The 16306-nt window shown below is 41.2% G+C and overlaps 1 protein-coding gene across 3 annotated transcripts in view; it reads right to left on the reverse strand.

The window, feature by feature from the left end:
* Positions 1-10503, reverse strand: part of TRDMT1 (tRNA aspartic acid methyltransferase 1) — a 39553-nt gene extending 29050 nt beyond the window's left edge. For all 3 annotated transcript variants that reach the window (XM_054020599.1, XM_054020598.1, XM_054020601.1), the window contains exon 1: positions 10421-10503. In XM_054020599.1, coding sequence (XP_053876574.1) covers positions 10421-10484 — 64 coding nt within the window. In that variant the 5' untranslated portion in view covers positions 10485-10503. The remainder of the gene's footprint in view (positions 1-10420) is intronic.
* Between the last annotated feature and the right edge of the window lie 5803 nt (positions 10504-16306).

Genomic DNA, 16306 nt, shown 5'->3' on the forward strand with positions numbered 1-16306 from the left:
TATTTAATCTGGATGCTAATTTTTGATGTGAATAACTCAATGGCCACCACATTTCTGTATAATTGTCTTTTCCCATCATTCAGAGCTTTTTTCTGAAACCAAAAGAACAGACTTGCGCTTTATTTTTAATTATACATTTTATTTAATTATCCAGCCATGAGCACAAAATCTATTTGCCTGTCTAGAAACATGCAATATTTCCTCATTGTTTATGCAATATTTAGGCATTTCTGACTAGGTTACAGCCAGTTAACTGAACTCCCAAGAAAAAACACAGCACAGCACTAAAAGAAATATGCATTGCCCTCGAGATGTCTCTTAAAAGAGTAAGTGCCAGTTTTCAAGGGCTGGCAAAGTAATTAAACTGTAGCTATGTAGAAAACAACTTAATGTTAGGAAGGCGAAGAATAAAGCATACATTTTTAACAGTGAGGGTAATTAACCACTGAACAACATGGATGAGGCTTTTTTTAAAACAACTAACAAAATCATCCAAAGCCCAAGATTTGGTGGTGATGGGGGACTTCAACTATCCAAATATATGTTGGGAAAATAATACAGCGGGGCACAGACTATCCAACAAATTCTTGGACTGCATTGCAGACAACTTTTTATTTCAGAAGGTTGAAAAAGCTACTGGGGGGAAAGCAGTTCTAGACTTGATTTTAACAAATAGGAACTCATTGAGAATTTGAAAGTAGAAGGCAACTTGGGTGAAAGTGATCATGAAATCATAGAGTTTGAAATTCTAAGGAAGGGTAGAAGGGAGTACAGCAAAATAGAGACAATGGATTTCAGGAAGGCAGATTTTGGTAAGCTCAGAGAGCTGATAGGTAAGGTCCCATGGGAATCAAGACTAAGGAGAAAAACAACTAAGGAGAGTTGGCAGTTTTTCAAAGGGACACTGTTAAGGGCCCAAAAGCAAGATTAGGAAGGCAAAGGCACAAAATGAGCTCAAACTAGCTACGGGAATAAAGGGAAACAAGAAGACTTTATTAGAAGCAAGAGGAAGACCAAAGAGAGGGTAGGCCCATTGCTCAGTGAAGAGGGAGAAACAGTAACAGGAAACTTGGAAATGGCAGAGATGCTTAATGACTTCTTTGTTTCGGTCTCACCGAGAAGTCTGAAGGAATGCCTAACCTAGTGAATGCTAATGGGAAGGGGGTAGGTTTAGCAGATAAAATAAAAAAAGAACAAGTTAAAAATCACTTAGAAAAGTTAGATGCCTGCAAGTCACCAGGGCCTGATGAAATGCATCCGAGAATACTCAAGGAGCTAATAGAGGAGGTATCTGAGCCTCTAGCTATTATCTTTGGAAAATCATGGGAGACGGGAGAGATTCCAGAAGACTGGAAAAGGGCAAATATAGTGCCCATCTATAAAAAGGGAAATAAAAACTACCCAGGAAACTACAAACCAGTTAGTTTAACTTCTGTGTCAGGAAAGATAATGGAGCAAGTAATTAAGGAAATCATCTGCAAACACTTGGAAGGTGGTAAGGTGATAGGGAATAGCCAGCATGGATTTGTAAAGAACAAATCGTGTCAAACCAATCTGACAGCTTTCTTTGATAGGATAATGAGCCTTGTGGATAAGGGAGAAGCTGTAGATGTGGTATACCTAGACTTTAGTAAGGCATTTGATACGGTCTCGCATGATATTCTTATCGATAAACTAGGCAAATACAATTTAGATGGGGCTACTATAAGGTGGGTGCATAACTGGCTGGATAACCGTACTGGATAACGTATTAATGGTTCCCAATCCTGCTGGAAAGGCATAACGAGTGGGGTTCCGCAGGGCTCTGTTTTGGGACCGGCCTTGTTCAATATCTTCATTAACGACTTAGATATTGGCATAGAAAGTACGCTTATTAAGTTTGCGGATGATACCAAGCTGGGAGGGATTGCAACTGCTTTGGAGGACACGGTCGTAATTCAAAATGATCTGGACAAATTGGAGAAATGGTATGAGGTAAAGAGGATGAAGTTTAACAAAGACAAATGCAAAGTGCTCCTCTTAGGAAGGAAAAATCAGTTTCACACATACAGAATGGGAAGAGACTGTCTAGGAAGGAGTACGGCAGAAAGGGATTTAAGGGTTATAGTGGACCACAAGCTAAATATGAGTCAACAGTGTGATGCTATTGCAAAAAAAAAAAAACCACACACAATGCAATCTGCTGACAATGCTCCTACTAATGCAGCCCAATATGCCTTTAGCCTTCTTGGCAGCAAGGGCACACTGTTGACTCCTATCCAGCTTCTCATCCACTGTAATCCCCAGGTCCTTTTCTGCAGAACTGTCACTTAGCCAGTCAGTCCCCAGTCTGTAGCAGTGCATGGGATTCTTCCATCCTAAGTGCAGGACTCTGCACTTGTCCTTGTTGAACCTCATCAGATTTCTTTTGGCCCAATCCTCCAATTTGTCTAGGTCGCTCTGGACCCTATCCCTACCCTCCAGCATATCTACCTCTCCCCCCAGTTTAGTGTCATCAGCGAACTTGCTGAGGGTGCAATCCATCCCATCATCCACATCATTAATGTAGATGTTGAACAAAACCAGCCCCAGGACCAATCCCTGGGGCATTCCGCTTGATACTGGCTCCCAATTATGCAGGAGGTCAGAGGAGATCCTAAATCTGGCCTTAAAATCCAAATTATAGAGCACTCTTGTCCACTTACTGCTATGGTGGAGGCGGAGGTAGTGACCTAAACATTACAGAAATTCAAACAGCTGGAAGTAAAGTGGCTACCTCTGTTAGTTTTAGATTTGGAAAAGGCAATCCACAGTTTATAGCTCTCCGTAAAAGCTTGAAAATAAAATTTCAGCTGCTACCAAATATGTCCTTTTACACTTGACAAACCGATTCCCTGCCATGTGTTTCTAACAGACCTTAAAATTAGCATAGATCTGTTTATATTTATCGCTGCACTCCTGCACCAGAATCATCAATGTCAGCACAGCACATGGAACATATAGCATACTGCCAAGGGCAGGGTCTGGCAGATTTGAAAACAAAGGGAATTCAGAACCAAAGTAACTATCTACTGTAGAAGATTATGAAAACAGATGTAAGAAGAAAGAACGGTCACATTTTATGCCAGTTCAGTTTCCCTTTAGAATAAACATTAAAGATTTCATTTTTGGTCTATTATTGACTTCTACGTATAGGTATTAGCCTGGGCCATCAGTCAACATGATGCTTGCTTCCTGCAAGATAATCAGTTTCTTCCTTCCCATCCCCACACACTCAGTACCTATGCCTGCACAGTAGAACAACCAAATGTTGATTTTTATCATTTTTAACCAGCACTATTCTTGTGGAAAAAGCTATATTTTAAGAAATTGAAGACTCTGCCCAGATTGACAATATGGTTTAATTTGGGGTTTTACTGGACTATATTTCTGCCTGCCTATTTTTCTTTTATTTAAATGTAACTGTTCTCAGTGATATAACACAGATCATTTATATTTTACAGGAGTGAACAGCAATCAGACGTTTGATGCCAAAGTGTACTTTCTAGAATGTCTTTGGCCAAGACCCTTTACAATTATTGAGATAGCCAGATAAAATGGTAGCCATAAAAAAAAACAGAAATGACAGACTGCACATAGATTTAAATCCTTCCTTTATGAAACTTAATCACTGGGAAGAAAAAATACAACTGAACTTGTAACCCAGAAGTGGTACCTTTTAAAGTTCTTCTCTCATATTTCATGCAAACACAAATTTTAAACATCCAGCTAACTAGAAGTTTGGATGGAATAGACTTGGAGTTAATTGTATATGGGAAAGCTGCCTAAATTAATAAGCCATGAAAAGTTTGTTTTATTTCATTGGGGTTTTTGTTTGTTTGGTTTTGATTTTTGCTTGTTTGTTTGGAGGAGGGTTGCTATGGAAGAGGACTAGAAGAAAAGATGACTTTTCTAAAAACAAAACATTATAATTTTCATTGCAGATGTTCTGTGGTTAAACAAATATATACGGCAGTTTTTGGTGTCTGACATCTAACTGTCGAAGTCTCCTATTTCTTAACAGTGGAGAGAATGGCCTGGAGCAGCAATCACATTACCTTCTAATGGGAATAAATAGGATTAAATTCTGCTTTCAGACACCCCAAGGTAAGGGCCCAATCCTGAAAGTCTCAACCATGTGTGCAATCTCCTTAACTTTAACAGAACTATTCACACACATAAAGGTCTGCAGAACAGGGCCTAATTGAGGGACTACTCCATTGGCTTCGAGAGACTAACTGGACATGTCTGAGAGCAGAGACTCCTGCATTCTAATCCTAGCTCTGTCACCGACTCCCTTTGTGACCTTAGTTAAAGCACTTATCAAAATTATGCTGTTTGCATTTCTTATGTTACTAAACATTAAAAATCTCCTTACAAAGTTTTAAAAGTGCTAAAACAACATACTTCAGTATACACAGTGAAGTTTGTAGTATCTGTATGTAAAGTATAAGCAAAAAGCTGCAGATTTTTCAACATGAGTTTCAGGACTGATGCCTAACTTTAGTAATAAAGGATTGAACACAACTCTCATGTCTCCATTGACAATAATATACTAGTGCTCTCTGTGTGCTACTGATGTATTGGGGAACAAGCCTGGTCTGTATAAATAAGTCACCACCACACCACGTGTATCTCCTACTATGGGATAAAAACTGTGGTTATCTCAGAAACCACTATATAGAAGCATTGTTGCTAAATGTTGAATTTTTTTTTTTTTTTTTAGGGATTTATTTGGTATGGTGGTTGCCATTATCTTGCAAACTCTTACACATGCACTTCATGAGTGAGTAATTATATTGAAGTTTAATACACGTGTAAGATGTTTGCCAGATCAGAGACTAAAAAGATGCCAGGGAGTGTGGGGGAAGGTAGCCTTAGCTTGATTATGGAAAATATCTATTCACCAATTACAAACAGTAATAATTTTACAGAAAAACATAAGTTAGTCTACCTCTAAGTTAGATGTTAATGTGGTAGGGAACCAACACGTATACTGATCTTGGCAGCATTGTAGAAATCCTTTTGCAGAACTGGTCTCTCTTGCTGCAGACTGTCGCTAAGGTTTTATATACAATCTTTTCTTTTTAAAATAACAAACTGCTTCTTTTCCTCTCATTTTTCTTGGACATACACATTTACTGGAATAATTACTAAAAGATGCCAATGAGCAACCTACTCTTGATTTCTCGTGAATCCTGCTGACTATACTCCACAGCACTGGTGAATGCAGGATCTCTTTTCTTCCCAAAGATTTGGAGGAAACCCCCATAATGCCCCACTACCAGATGGTGCTGAGAATTCTATTGTCTCCTGTCACATGACAGCAGAAGAATTCCATTAGAGAAGTTTATGCCACGGTGCCACTCTCGTTTATAGCTGCATATGCACAAGTTTGAAGCACACATGAATTCTTGCTATTATACATGGAAAAGTACTTGCAAGGAATTTTTACTTTCTTCCTCTAATCTCCATGAAAACAAACATTTGAGTCCCACTTTGCCTTTACTTTGTGCTTTTATAAGGATAAACATCATGAGTAAACTAAACCCAAACGGCTACAAGACACATTAAAAATGTGGATAAAGCAACGGAATGGAACCCCTTTTATTCATGCTGCACAGTTATTAATCATAACAGGACTCAAAACAAGACTTGTCTGCAAGTGTAAAATTTGCAGATTTTAAAGGGACATGGAAATAGGGCACCAAGGGGCAGTTTGTACTTCTCATCACTCACTTCCCATAAAGAAAAATAGCCGGATCTGAAAAAAGTAATGTCCGCTGTGATGCAAATGGTATTGTATCCATTTGATATGCAAATTTCAATTGGTACTTAACCCTTCAACACTATCCAGGGTCATTCAAACAAATAAGAATTCAAGCCTCCCACTAAAGACATGAGTCGCTTCATCTGCTCTGGATGGTACCTCTACAAAAGAATCCTATCCATACTATTTGCATTTATTGTAATTTCTTCATTTGAAAGTAAACCCAAAAGAACAGAAATGTAAATTACTATCTACACTGACACTGCTGCAATTGTTCAGAAACTCCATCTGTAATTCTAAGCTGTGACTGAAAGTTCTGGAAATAAACGGAACATTTCTGGGACCAACAGCAGTGATTTAGTTCCCTCTCACCCCTCACAAAAAAACCATGTCTTAGATGCAATGGTGATGATTTGGTCACACTCCCAACATTCTCAAGCACAAGCAGTATGCAGTGTGGTGTTATACAATCATCATACTTTTTGCTCACCTATTTGCAATACTCTCATATTTCTCCGAGGCTACATCTCAGAAAGGTTCATCTCTCATAGCTAATTTGTTGCTTTTATGCTGTGGTATTACATTTCAATTGGACCATTGGCATCTGTAGGACCTCCTGAGATTCCCCAAGAACTTTTAACACATTAGTATCAGTATTTGTTAATCATTGGAGGATGTTACTGGGTGTTCACAGAGTGTCTATTATTATGTTAACAACAGAACCAGATAACATCTGGGGATGATTTTTCCTATACCTATAGATACCAATAGGTGACACGTTGATAATGGTGTGGATTCAGTCTATTTTTCCACAGAATCTCATGGAAAGCAAGATAAAACATTCAGATTTTATTTTAGAATTAAGACTATGTTAGACAGGAATACAAGAAACAAAGTATCTGTCTCTTTTTCTTTCAGTTAAGATTCCAGAATCTCTAGAACTCTCAACAAAAATACCTGTGGCCCATACTCTCTTCCAAAGATACCTTTAGAGAATGAGAGAGGTGTTTGGTCCCTAAAACAGTTATTAAGGCTTAGTTGTCTCTAACTATTCCTACTTTTTTGCATGTTCACATATTTTATTGTCTTGCCTTTTAGTTACTGTAACACATACACACAAATATTAAAATAAAACAATAACTTATTTTGTATGTGTTTTGGGCAACTCATTTTAAATACCTTGTTTTTCTCTTGCATTTTATTCTGCTGGCAAGCTCCCCTAGTTGTGTTCTAAATCCTTATTGAAAGCTTTCAATTTGCACTACAGTTAACTGTATTTATAAACCACAAACCACGTCCAAAAAGCTCTTGTTTAAAACTATGTTCCTTCATTTTCCACCTCCTACTGTTTCGGGAACTTTAATAGGCAGGCACCTGGCAAAAGACGAGATGAAGCTGCCTGATATTCCAAATAACTTAACAAACAAATGAAGAAAACAGACGTTACTGGCATAGAAAAAAATGAATTCCTTTATGCCCAGGATAAGCACAGATATTCATAATAACCAAAGAAAATGGAACTGAAGGTAAGAGGGGTTCAGTCAAAAGGAAGATCTCTTAGTCTGGCATAGGAGAGAGAAGTGACAGCAAGTCTAAGGGCAGTCTACACTACCCCGCTACCTTGGCGCAGCTGCGCCACTTAGTGCATCTGGTGAAAATGCGCTATGCCGATCGGAAAGCACTCTCCCTTCAGCATAATTACTCCACCTCTGCGAGAGGCAGAAGCTATGTTGGCGGGAGAGTGTCTCCCACTGACATAGCACAGTGTGAACAGCACTTAAGCTGATTAAATTGCGTCGCTCTAAGGGGAGGGTGTCTTTTTCACACCTTGAGCGACATAAGTTACATCGACTTAAGCAGCAGAGTAGACCAGCCCTAAGGATATCACCTTATTAGTCTGCAGAGCACCTGCGTTGGTGTGCCTAATACAGGTTTTAAATGTTTTTGGTAATACCTGGCCAGAGTATTCAAGTTGGTCCCCCTTATTAGACCTTTAGTAATTAAAATGCTGGTTGGGAGAAAAAGGGGTGTGTCTAAGATACGTATTTAATTACAATACTTTCCTTCAAGCCAACTAGTTTTGTCCCTGAAATTCTTGTTCATAAATTTAGGTTTCAGCATAATCCAATTGAATTTATAATTTGGCAGGAATCGTTCCAATATTAACTAAAATCATTACAAATACTTCAGCCCTAATAAAGGCTAAAAATTAGGCTGTCAATTAATTGCAGTTAACTCATGCGATTAACTCAAAAAAAATTGTGATTAATCGCAGTTTTAATTGCACTGTTAAACAATAGATGACCAATTGAAATTTATTAAATATTTTGGATGTTTTTCTACATTTTCATATATACACATCTACCCTGATATAACGCGACCTGATAGAACACGAATTTGAATATAACGCAGTAAAGCAGTGCTCCGGGGAGGGCGGGGCTGCGCACTCCCACGCATCAAAGCAAGTTCAATATAATACGGTTTCACCTATAACGTGGTAAGATTTTTTTGGCTCCCGAGGACAGCGTTATATCGGGGTAGAGATGTTTTGTATTCTGTGTTGTAATTGAAATCAAAGTGCATATTATTTTTGATAAAATGATAAAAGAAATAGTATTTTTCAATTCACCTCATACAAGTACCATAATGCAATCTCTTGATCATGAAAGTGCAACTTACAAATGTAGATTGTTGCTGTTGTTACATAACTGCACTCAAAAACAAAACAATGTAAAACTTTAGAGCCTACAAGTCCACTCTGTCCTACCTCTTATCCAGCCAATCGTTAAGACAAACAAGGTTGTTTACATTTACAGGAGATAATGCTGCCCTCTTCTTATTTACAATGTCAGCAGAAAGTGAGACCAGGCATTTGCATTGGCACTTTTGTAGCCAGTATTGCAAAGTATTTACGTGCCAGATATGCTAAACATTCGTATGCCCTTTCATGCTTCAGCCATCATTCCAGAGGACATGCTTCCATGTTGATGATGCTCGTTAAAAAAAGAATGTGTTAATTGAATTAGTGACTGAACTCCATGGGGGAGTCCCTTGCTCTGTTCTGCCCCCATTCTGCCACGTATTTCATATTATAGCAGTCTCGGATGATGACTCAGCACATGTTCGTTTTAAGAATACTTTCACTGCAGATTTGACAAAACGCAGAGAAGGTACCAATGTGAGATTTCTAAAGATAGCTACAGCACTCAACCAAAGGTTTAAGAGTCTGAAGTGCCTTCCAAAATCTGAGAGGGACGAGGTGTGGAGCATGATTTCAGAAATCTTAAAAGAGCAACTCTCCAATGCATAAACTATATAACCCGAACCATCAAAAAAGAAAATCAACCTTCTGCTGGAGGCAGCTGACTCAGATAACGAAAATGAACACACGTTGGTCCGCAGTGCTTTGGATCGTTATCAAGCAGAATCCGTCATCCGTATGGATACATGTCCTCTGGAATGGTGGATGAAGCATGAAGGGACATATATTTAGTGCCAGATGCGCTAAAGATTTATCTTGCGACACCGGCTACTACAGTGCCATGAGAATGCCTGTTCTCACTTTCAGGTGACATTGTAAACAAGAAGCAGGCAGCATTATCGCCTGCAAATGTAAACAAACTTGTTAGTCTGAGCGATTGGCTGAACAAGAAGTAGGACTGAGTGGACTTGCAGGCGCTAAAATTTTACATTGCATTCAAAAATAAAACACTTATTTTTTTAAACACAATTTTACATTTATAAGTTCAACTTTCATAATAAAGAGATTGCACTATACTACCTGTACGAGGTAAATTGAAAAATATTATTTCTTTCATTTTTTTTTACAGTGCAAACATTTGTAATAAAAAATAAATATAAAGTGAGCACTGTACACTTTGTATTCTGTGTTGTAATTGAAATAAATATATTTGAAAGTGTAGAAGACATCAAAAATATTTAAATAAATGGTAGTCTATTAATTTTTTGAATCACTTGTCAGCTCTACTAAAAATACTTCTTTTATAACTATACACCACAAAACACAGGCCATCCTAAACCAAAACCCAGTGGGGTTTTTTCAATGAAGTGAAAGCAAATATGCACACAGGTAAAAACCCAACAGGTCTCACTCATGCATGTTAAATACACTCTTAATTTGGAATTAGTTTTAGGGCATCCTTGCAGAATTCTACTTGTCTGCAGCCCTGGAGTACGAATTTTTACTCTGATGGGTTTTTTGACTAGACAAGTAATAGCTATCTAATATTAACAGTAATGAACCTACCAACCACTATGGCAGCAGGCAGACGAGCAGATCTGGGCTTCGGCAGGACAGTCTGCAGAGCAATTTTCCCACCCTGTTCCCCCCAAGTTTACAGCGCTGTTTTCCCCAAGCACAGCTCTGCGGACAAGCAGCTCAGATGCTCCGGACTGTTACTATCGGCCCCCCACGCTACCAGAGCTGGGCTCATGCGCTCCTCTGCCTGCGCACCGCGCACAGCCCAACCTGCACAGGTGCCTGCGCCAGCCCACGGCGGGCACCGCCAGCCCAGGCCCGCCAGGGCTCCGCCTGGGGCGGCACAGGCCGGGCCGAGCGGCGGTGGGAATCCCAGCCTGGGGGAAGAGGGGGACCGCTGGCGGGACCGGTACCTGTCAGCGCCTGGTGCATCCCACCGATGCCACTGTACAGCTCCAGCACGCGCACCGGCCCCATCTTCCCGTCCCACGCGCAGCGCCTGGCTTTTCACTGAGTATGCGCGGGTGCTCTGCGCATGCTCAGTAACGTCAGCTGAAGCCAGTGCCCGGTCCCTCTCTCCCTCCGCCCTCACTTGCCCCCAGACTCTTCTCCCTGCGGGAAGCGGGGGAGGGGCAGAGTCGGAGCCGGGTCACTGCTCCCAGAGTGGCGGGGTGGGAGCGGGGCCAGGGGCATGAGCGCGAGCTGAGACGGGAGGAGAGGCGCTGCCAGACCGGCCGGGAAGCTGGCTCGGGGAGAGAGAACAGGGGCTGGGGCGAGCCATGGGCAGTGGCTGGTAAAGCAGGGGGTGGGTGGCAACCTGGCTGCATGGTCCGTGCCAGCCCCCTCTCCCCACGGCTGCGGTGTTAAAGACCCAGTGCTGCCCAGTTCCTGGGCTCCAGATCCTCACTAACTTCTTTGGCTCTGGGCTTTAGGAGACTGGATTCTATGTAATGTGTGTGTGTAACTTACACATCTCCCCCACCCCCAATGCAAAATGTTCACACATGTTTTTACTATTTGACTGTTTCAGCCATGTTTTTAACCTTTCAGAGAATCCCTTTCCAGTTTTCCCAGCTGTGACCTGTCTGGATGCAGCTTTATAACATTGCACAAAATTGTCTTCTCATCCGATTGCCTGAACTAGACTTCCGCTGTAACTGTAGCTTCCTTCCTTTCAGTTATTTATTTTTATTTTATTAAATGTTATTTTTATCTTGCATTGTTTTTAGCATTCATTTATCTTGGTTAATATTGTGCATATTCATGTCATTGTGCTATTTAATTTATGTTTTTAATAGCAAGCAAACATTTACAATACCAATTGAGGCTAGTAGTTTAAGCAATCACAACTCAGTGTTTTGAAGTAATAGCACTTCATTGTTTTTGTAATTTATAATTTTTATTTCTACGGTTTTATTTTTTTCCTCATGTACCACAAGTTTACTCTTTTTTAAGTTTCCTTTGATCCTCCTGTGACGTTGTGCAGTCTATATGGTTTTATAAAAATATTATAATAAGTTAATATAATGTAACTGGGATATGCTTCATGCAAAAGATCTCTTGTAAGGTATCATTACAAAGCTTATAATCTACTGAGTGTGATCATCCTATTTGTATAAATGTACCACTCTTGTTTCTAAAACTAGAAATATAAAATATAACTCTGTGGGCCTATTGTAATTATGCAAAGTGTGGGCCATTAATGGTGGTTTGGAATCTTGATGACTCCCGTTAACCAGGACCATTGTCTGCAGATGGCTGTGTTTAACCTGTGAGTCTTCGGCCTTGGCTACACTGGCAATTCACAGCGCTGCACTTGCTGCGCTCAGGGGTGTGAAAAAACACACCCCCCCCCCGAGTGCAGCGAGTGCAGCGCTGTAAAGCGCTAGTGTAATCAGCGCCTGCAGCGCTGCACGCTCGCTCGCAGCGCTGCAAGCTATTCCCCTCGGAGAGAGCTCTCACAGCGCTGGCGGCGCGACTACACTCGCAAGTGTAGCCAAGGCCTTCATGTATATGTGTGTGCTGGCAAGTGGTTAATGAAGTCTTGCAATGACATGTGATCATGTCAACTGAACTGGAATCCATCTTTAACCTGGTGCTTTTCCAGTGAGGGGGGGTGGAAACCCAGAGGCACAAAGGGTTCCCGCCTTATGCAAAAGATCTATAAAGGGGTGGAACAGAACAAGGGACAGAGAGGAGCCATCATGGAGAATCCCCTAGCTACCACCTGAGCTGGAACAAGAGCTGTACCAGGGGAAAGAATTGTGCCCAGGCCTGGAAGGTGTCCAGTCTGAGAAAAAAACTTACTAAAGCATCTCTGAGGGTGAGATGATCTGTATTCAGTTTGATTAGACATACATGTGCGCATTTTATTTTATTTTGCTTGGTGTCTTACTTTGTTCTGTCTGTTACTACTTGGAACCACTTAAATCCTACTTTCTGTATTCAATAAAATCACTTTTTACTTATTAATTAACTCAGAGTATGTATTAATACCTGGGGGAGCAAACAACTGTGCATATCTCTCTATCAGTGTTATAGAGGGCGAACAATTTATGAGTTTACCCTGCATAAACTTTATACAGAGTAAAACGGATTTATTTGGGTTTAGACCCCATTGGGAGTTGGGCATCTGAATGCTAAAAACAAGCACACTTTTGTGAGCTGTTTTCAGGTAAACCTGCAGCTTTGGGGCAAGTAATTCAGACCCTGGGTCTTTGTTGGAGCAGACGGGAGTGTCTGGCTCAGCAAGACAGGGTGCTGGAGTCCTGAGCTGGCAGGGAAAACAGAAGCAGAGGTAGTCTTGGCACATCAGGTGGCAGCTCCCAGGGGGTTTCTGTGATCCAACCCGTCACGCCTCCAGTGCGGATTGCTTTTCTCAACTGTTATTTTGGCCTATGTTTTTTCATGTAATCACTTGTGCATAGAACTTACTTCCCAAATATTCGCTAAGGGCACTGAACTATCTTATATAAAATCCATCCAAAGGCAAAACTTCTACTGTAATTTTCACGATCATAGATATAAATTATTCATAATGCCAAGAATTAAAAATAATCACGTCATGTGCCAGAAAGTTACGATATGATTCACTTCAGTGTTTGTTTTCATTCTGACAAGTTTACTGTTTGTTCTGCCAAAATCACTAAAGATTCTTTAACCTAAAATATTTAGTCATTTTTTTGAGCTGGTCTCACAAACCTGTTTCTATTACTGTATGACAGTATTTAAAACCACGTGTCTTACATTCCAGTGTGCAATTCAGACCAGGGAGGGTTTGGGTCACTGCCTGTCTCGTAACCCTGGGTGCCTTGCAATGCTTTGGTGTTGTAGCTCCTAACCTGGGCCACTCACAAACAGCCTACCAGCATGCAGGTCACACCCTGAGTGTCTGTGTATAGCTACAGCCCTGGCCCAGTAGCCTGTCAGCAACACACCAGTCACACTCTGGCTTCCATCAGCCTTGGTTACTGTTTGCAGGGTGACACCAACACACTCCCAGTCCCAAATTTTCCCCAAAATGTGTGTTCTGCACTGTCCGGCCTTCTCCTGGACAGTTCAGATATTTCAGGTCTGTTGCCTCTGTAAGGGGTCAATATTCAACAGTTTGCTACTTTAACTGGAGTTACCAAACAGTTCAGTTTAAACACAGCACTGGATTGGTTTTGATTAAAAAATAAAAGAAGTTTGTTTAACTACAAAGATTTTAAGTTAGCACAAGTAGAAGGCATTAAATTCAGAAATTGTTAGAAGAGAAGTAAAGATAAACACTTCCTAGTACCAAGAATTTAACAAGCTAGACTTATTAAGGTAAAATCCTTACCACAGGTTCCCAACATTGCTGACCAAATTCTCAGGTCAGGATCTCACCTCACAGTCAAAGGGCTAGTTCCTTTGTCTTCTTAGGTGAAAGGGAGAGATAGAAAGATACCTTGGGGTGTTTTTGCCCCTCGCTTTTATAGTCCAGTCACCCCTTGAAGTGGATTCTTCTGATGATTACTCCTCAAAGCAAAGTTTATGCAAAATGTAAAGAAGGTGACATGGAGTGTAGTGGTGTTGGTGGCTCCATGCTCTTTCTTCTCCCCTGTGTACACTGAAATGCAGATTTGCCTTGTCTCCTGCCATTTCCCTCTCTTGTTGTCTCAAGGATGCTGTTTACTATGTATATATAAATTGAGGTAAATACACATTCCTTTGTTTAGGATAGGCCTGTTAAACAACTTTGGCTCAGGTAGGGCTATGTGGGTTTGAATACATGCTAACAACTGCATACAAGGGGATTTCATAACTTTACAAATAATGCTGCTATGTACGTTTCGCCATGATATTATTGACCAGCAACTTACTAGTTTTCAGATGATACCTCACAAGGCATATTTTCTACAAAGATTATTACAATCGTGTGTATACAGGGGTGCTTTCAGCCGTAATGTGTATATATAAATTTTAATAAATCAGTTTGGTGTATTTTATCACATGTCCACTATATGGAACATTCTTGTCTCAGGCTGACTGGCCCCTTCAAAGGGAAATGGGCCCAGCACCTGCTGTGACTAATCAGCAGTCTCTATGCTGAGTTCTTTTATTAAAACTCTTCATACATCTTCATACTCTTTACATCATTACAGTATCAGGCAACACACACATATTAAGTCATTTAGAACAGGGCCAAACCATCTTACAGTATCCATAGTCACTTTAGCTACCTCCTGGGCCTCCATTTCCTTTGCCCAGCTGAATGGAGAAACCTAATGCTCAAAGTTAGATGAGAAGAGGGAGCATAAGGAAGGACAGAGGCTACAAGGGAAGGAAGGGCTATCTGAGCCAGGTCAAAGTCATGTGAGACAGATGCCATCTCACCTACATTGTCCTACTATCAGCAGGCATGAGACATAGAGAGAGCGCCATTCCTCTCCCCTCACTCCCCACCTCTCCTATGAAAGGATATGAGTCTTTAAGAACCTTGCCCTTAAATGCAACAGCCACCTCAGAGCTGCCGACCTTTTTCCCTCCCCCCTTATCGTTTGCCAACTGTGGTATCCCCTGAGACCTCTCCACTCCTATTCTAAAGTCATCCTTATGCCCTAGCTTCCTCTCTCTGCTGTTGTGGATACTGCAGTTATGATTTTTTCTGCATCTTCCTGCACCTAACCTCTAACACCTTTGTCCATGTGCTACTGTTGCCCATCTCTGGAAGGGGAGCATCTTCGGCATATTCTTTCCCAATTCCTCTAACAGCAACAGGGGATTGTGCTATCACTGTTCCCCTTTCCCTCATTCTTAGATGCCACATCTTGCCATCCCCACCTCTCCATTACCCCTCTACCAGCACCCTCCCATCCTACATGTGCTCTCTTGGCATATGCCTCCTGTAGACACAGGCCTGCTAAGTGACCAAACTGCCCACAGGGGCAGCATTGTACCAGAAGGCAAGACACAGAAGCCACACACATGATAGGTGTTGGGCTGTCCAACATAACTAACTTCCGCTATCATGAAACAGCTGAGCAACTGCAAAATCTGATGGTTGTACAAGGATCTTGACAAGAGCACCATGAGCATGCATTCCCACATCCAAATCCCCAGTCAACTCATGATTTTCTCACCTTAGCCAACACAGCCACCTATCTGCTTAGCCAATCTACAATCAGCTCATTGGGTACTAGATTACTGAGGAACGTGATGATAACCTTCTTAATATCCAGTCTCATCGGGGGAACTACCACCAATCACTTCCAGTACCCCTTACCTTGCATCCTTGCATATGCCTTCCAGAAGGTTTCCATTAACTCATTTGACCAAAAGCACAAATCAGTTTCCTTGGACCCAGGTAGCTGGTACAAGATCCACTGGAAAGAACTGCATATCCCTCAGTATCTGTGTGCTCACCTCTCTATAGAGTGGAGTGACCCATAGCTATGTACCATAACCATATCACATGTTTCTCTACATTTTCCACTTTACTCCCCTCGTTTGCCCTTCACCCCTGTGACCCTAAGAGCCCCTTTATGCCAACTGGCAAAGAGTGCTCCCAACACACTGTTGTCAGAATATTTAACCAAACAGTGTCTTGTAAGATATCATAAAAACTGGTGACATGCTGGTCATTAATATAATAGTGTGATGTTTGTACAATTAGTACTCCCTACCCACAGCGGTTTGTGAAACCCTGATGGGAGGTACATGAGAAAAGACGCTGCAGCCTCTGTGGGGCCAGGAAGAGGGGATGTAGAGATGGGACCATCAAAGCAGGTGACACACTGGTCCATCTTGGGAGGGCAGGGGGGCGGAGGCAATCC

The sequence above is a fragment of the Malaclemys terrapin genome, chromosome 2 (assembly GCF_027887155.1).
Source record: "Malaclemys terrapin pileata isolate rMalTer1 chromosome 2, rMalTer1.hap1, whole genome shotgun sequence".
In the NCBI taxonomy this organism is placed as follows: domain Eukaryota; kingdom Metazoa; phylum Chordata; order Testudines; family Emydidae; genus Malaclemys; species Malaclemys terrapin.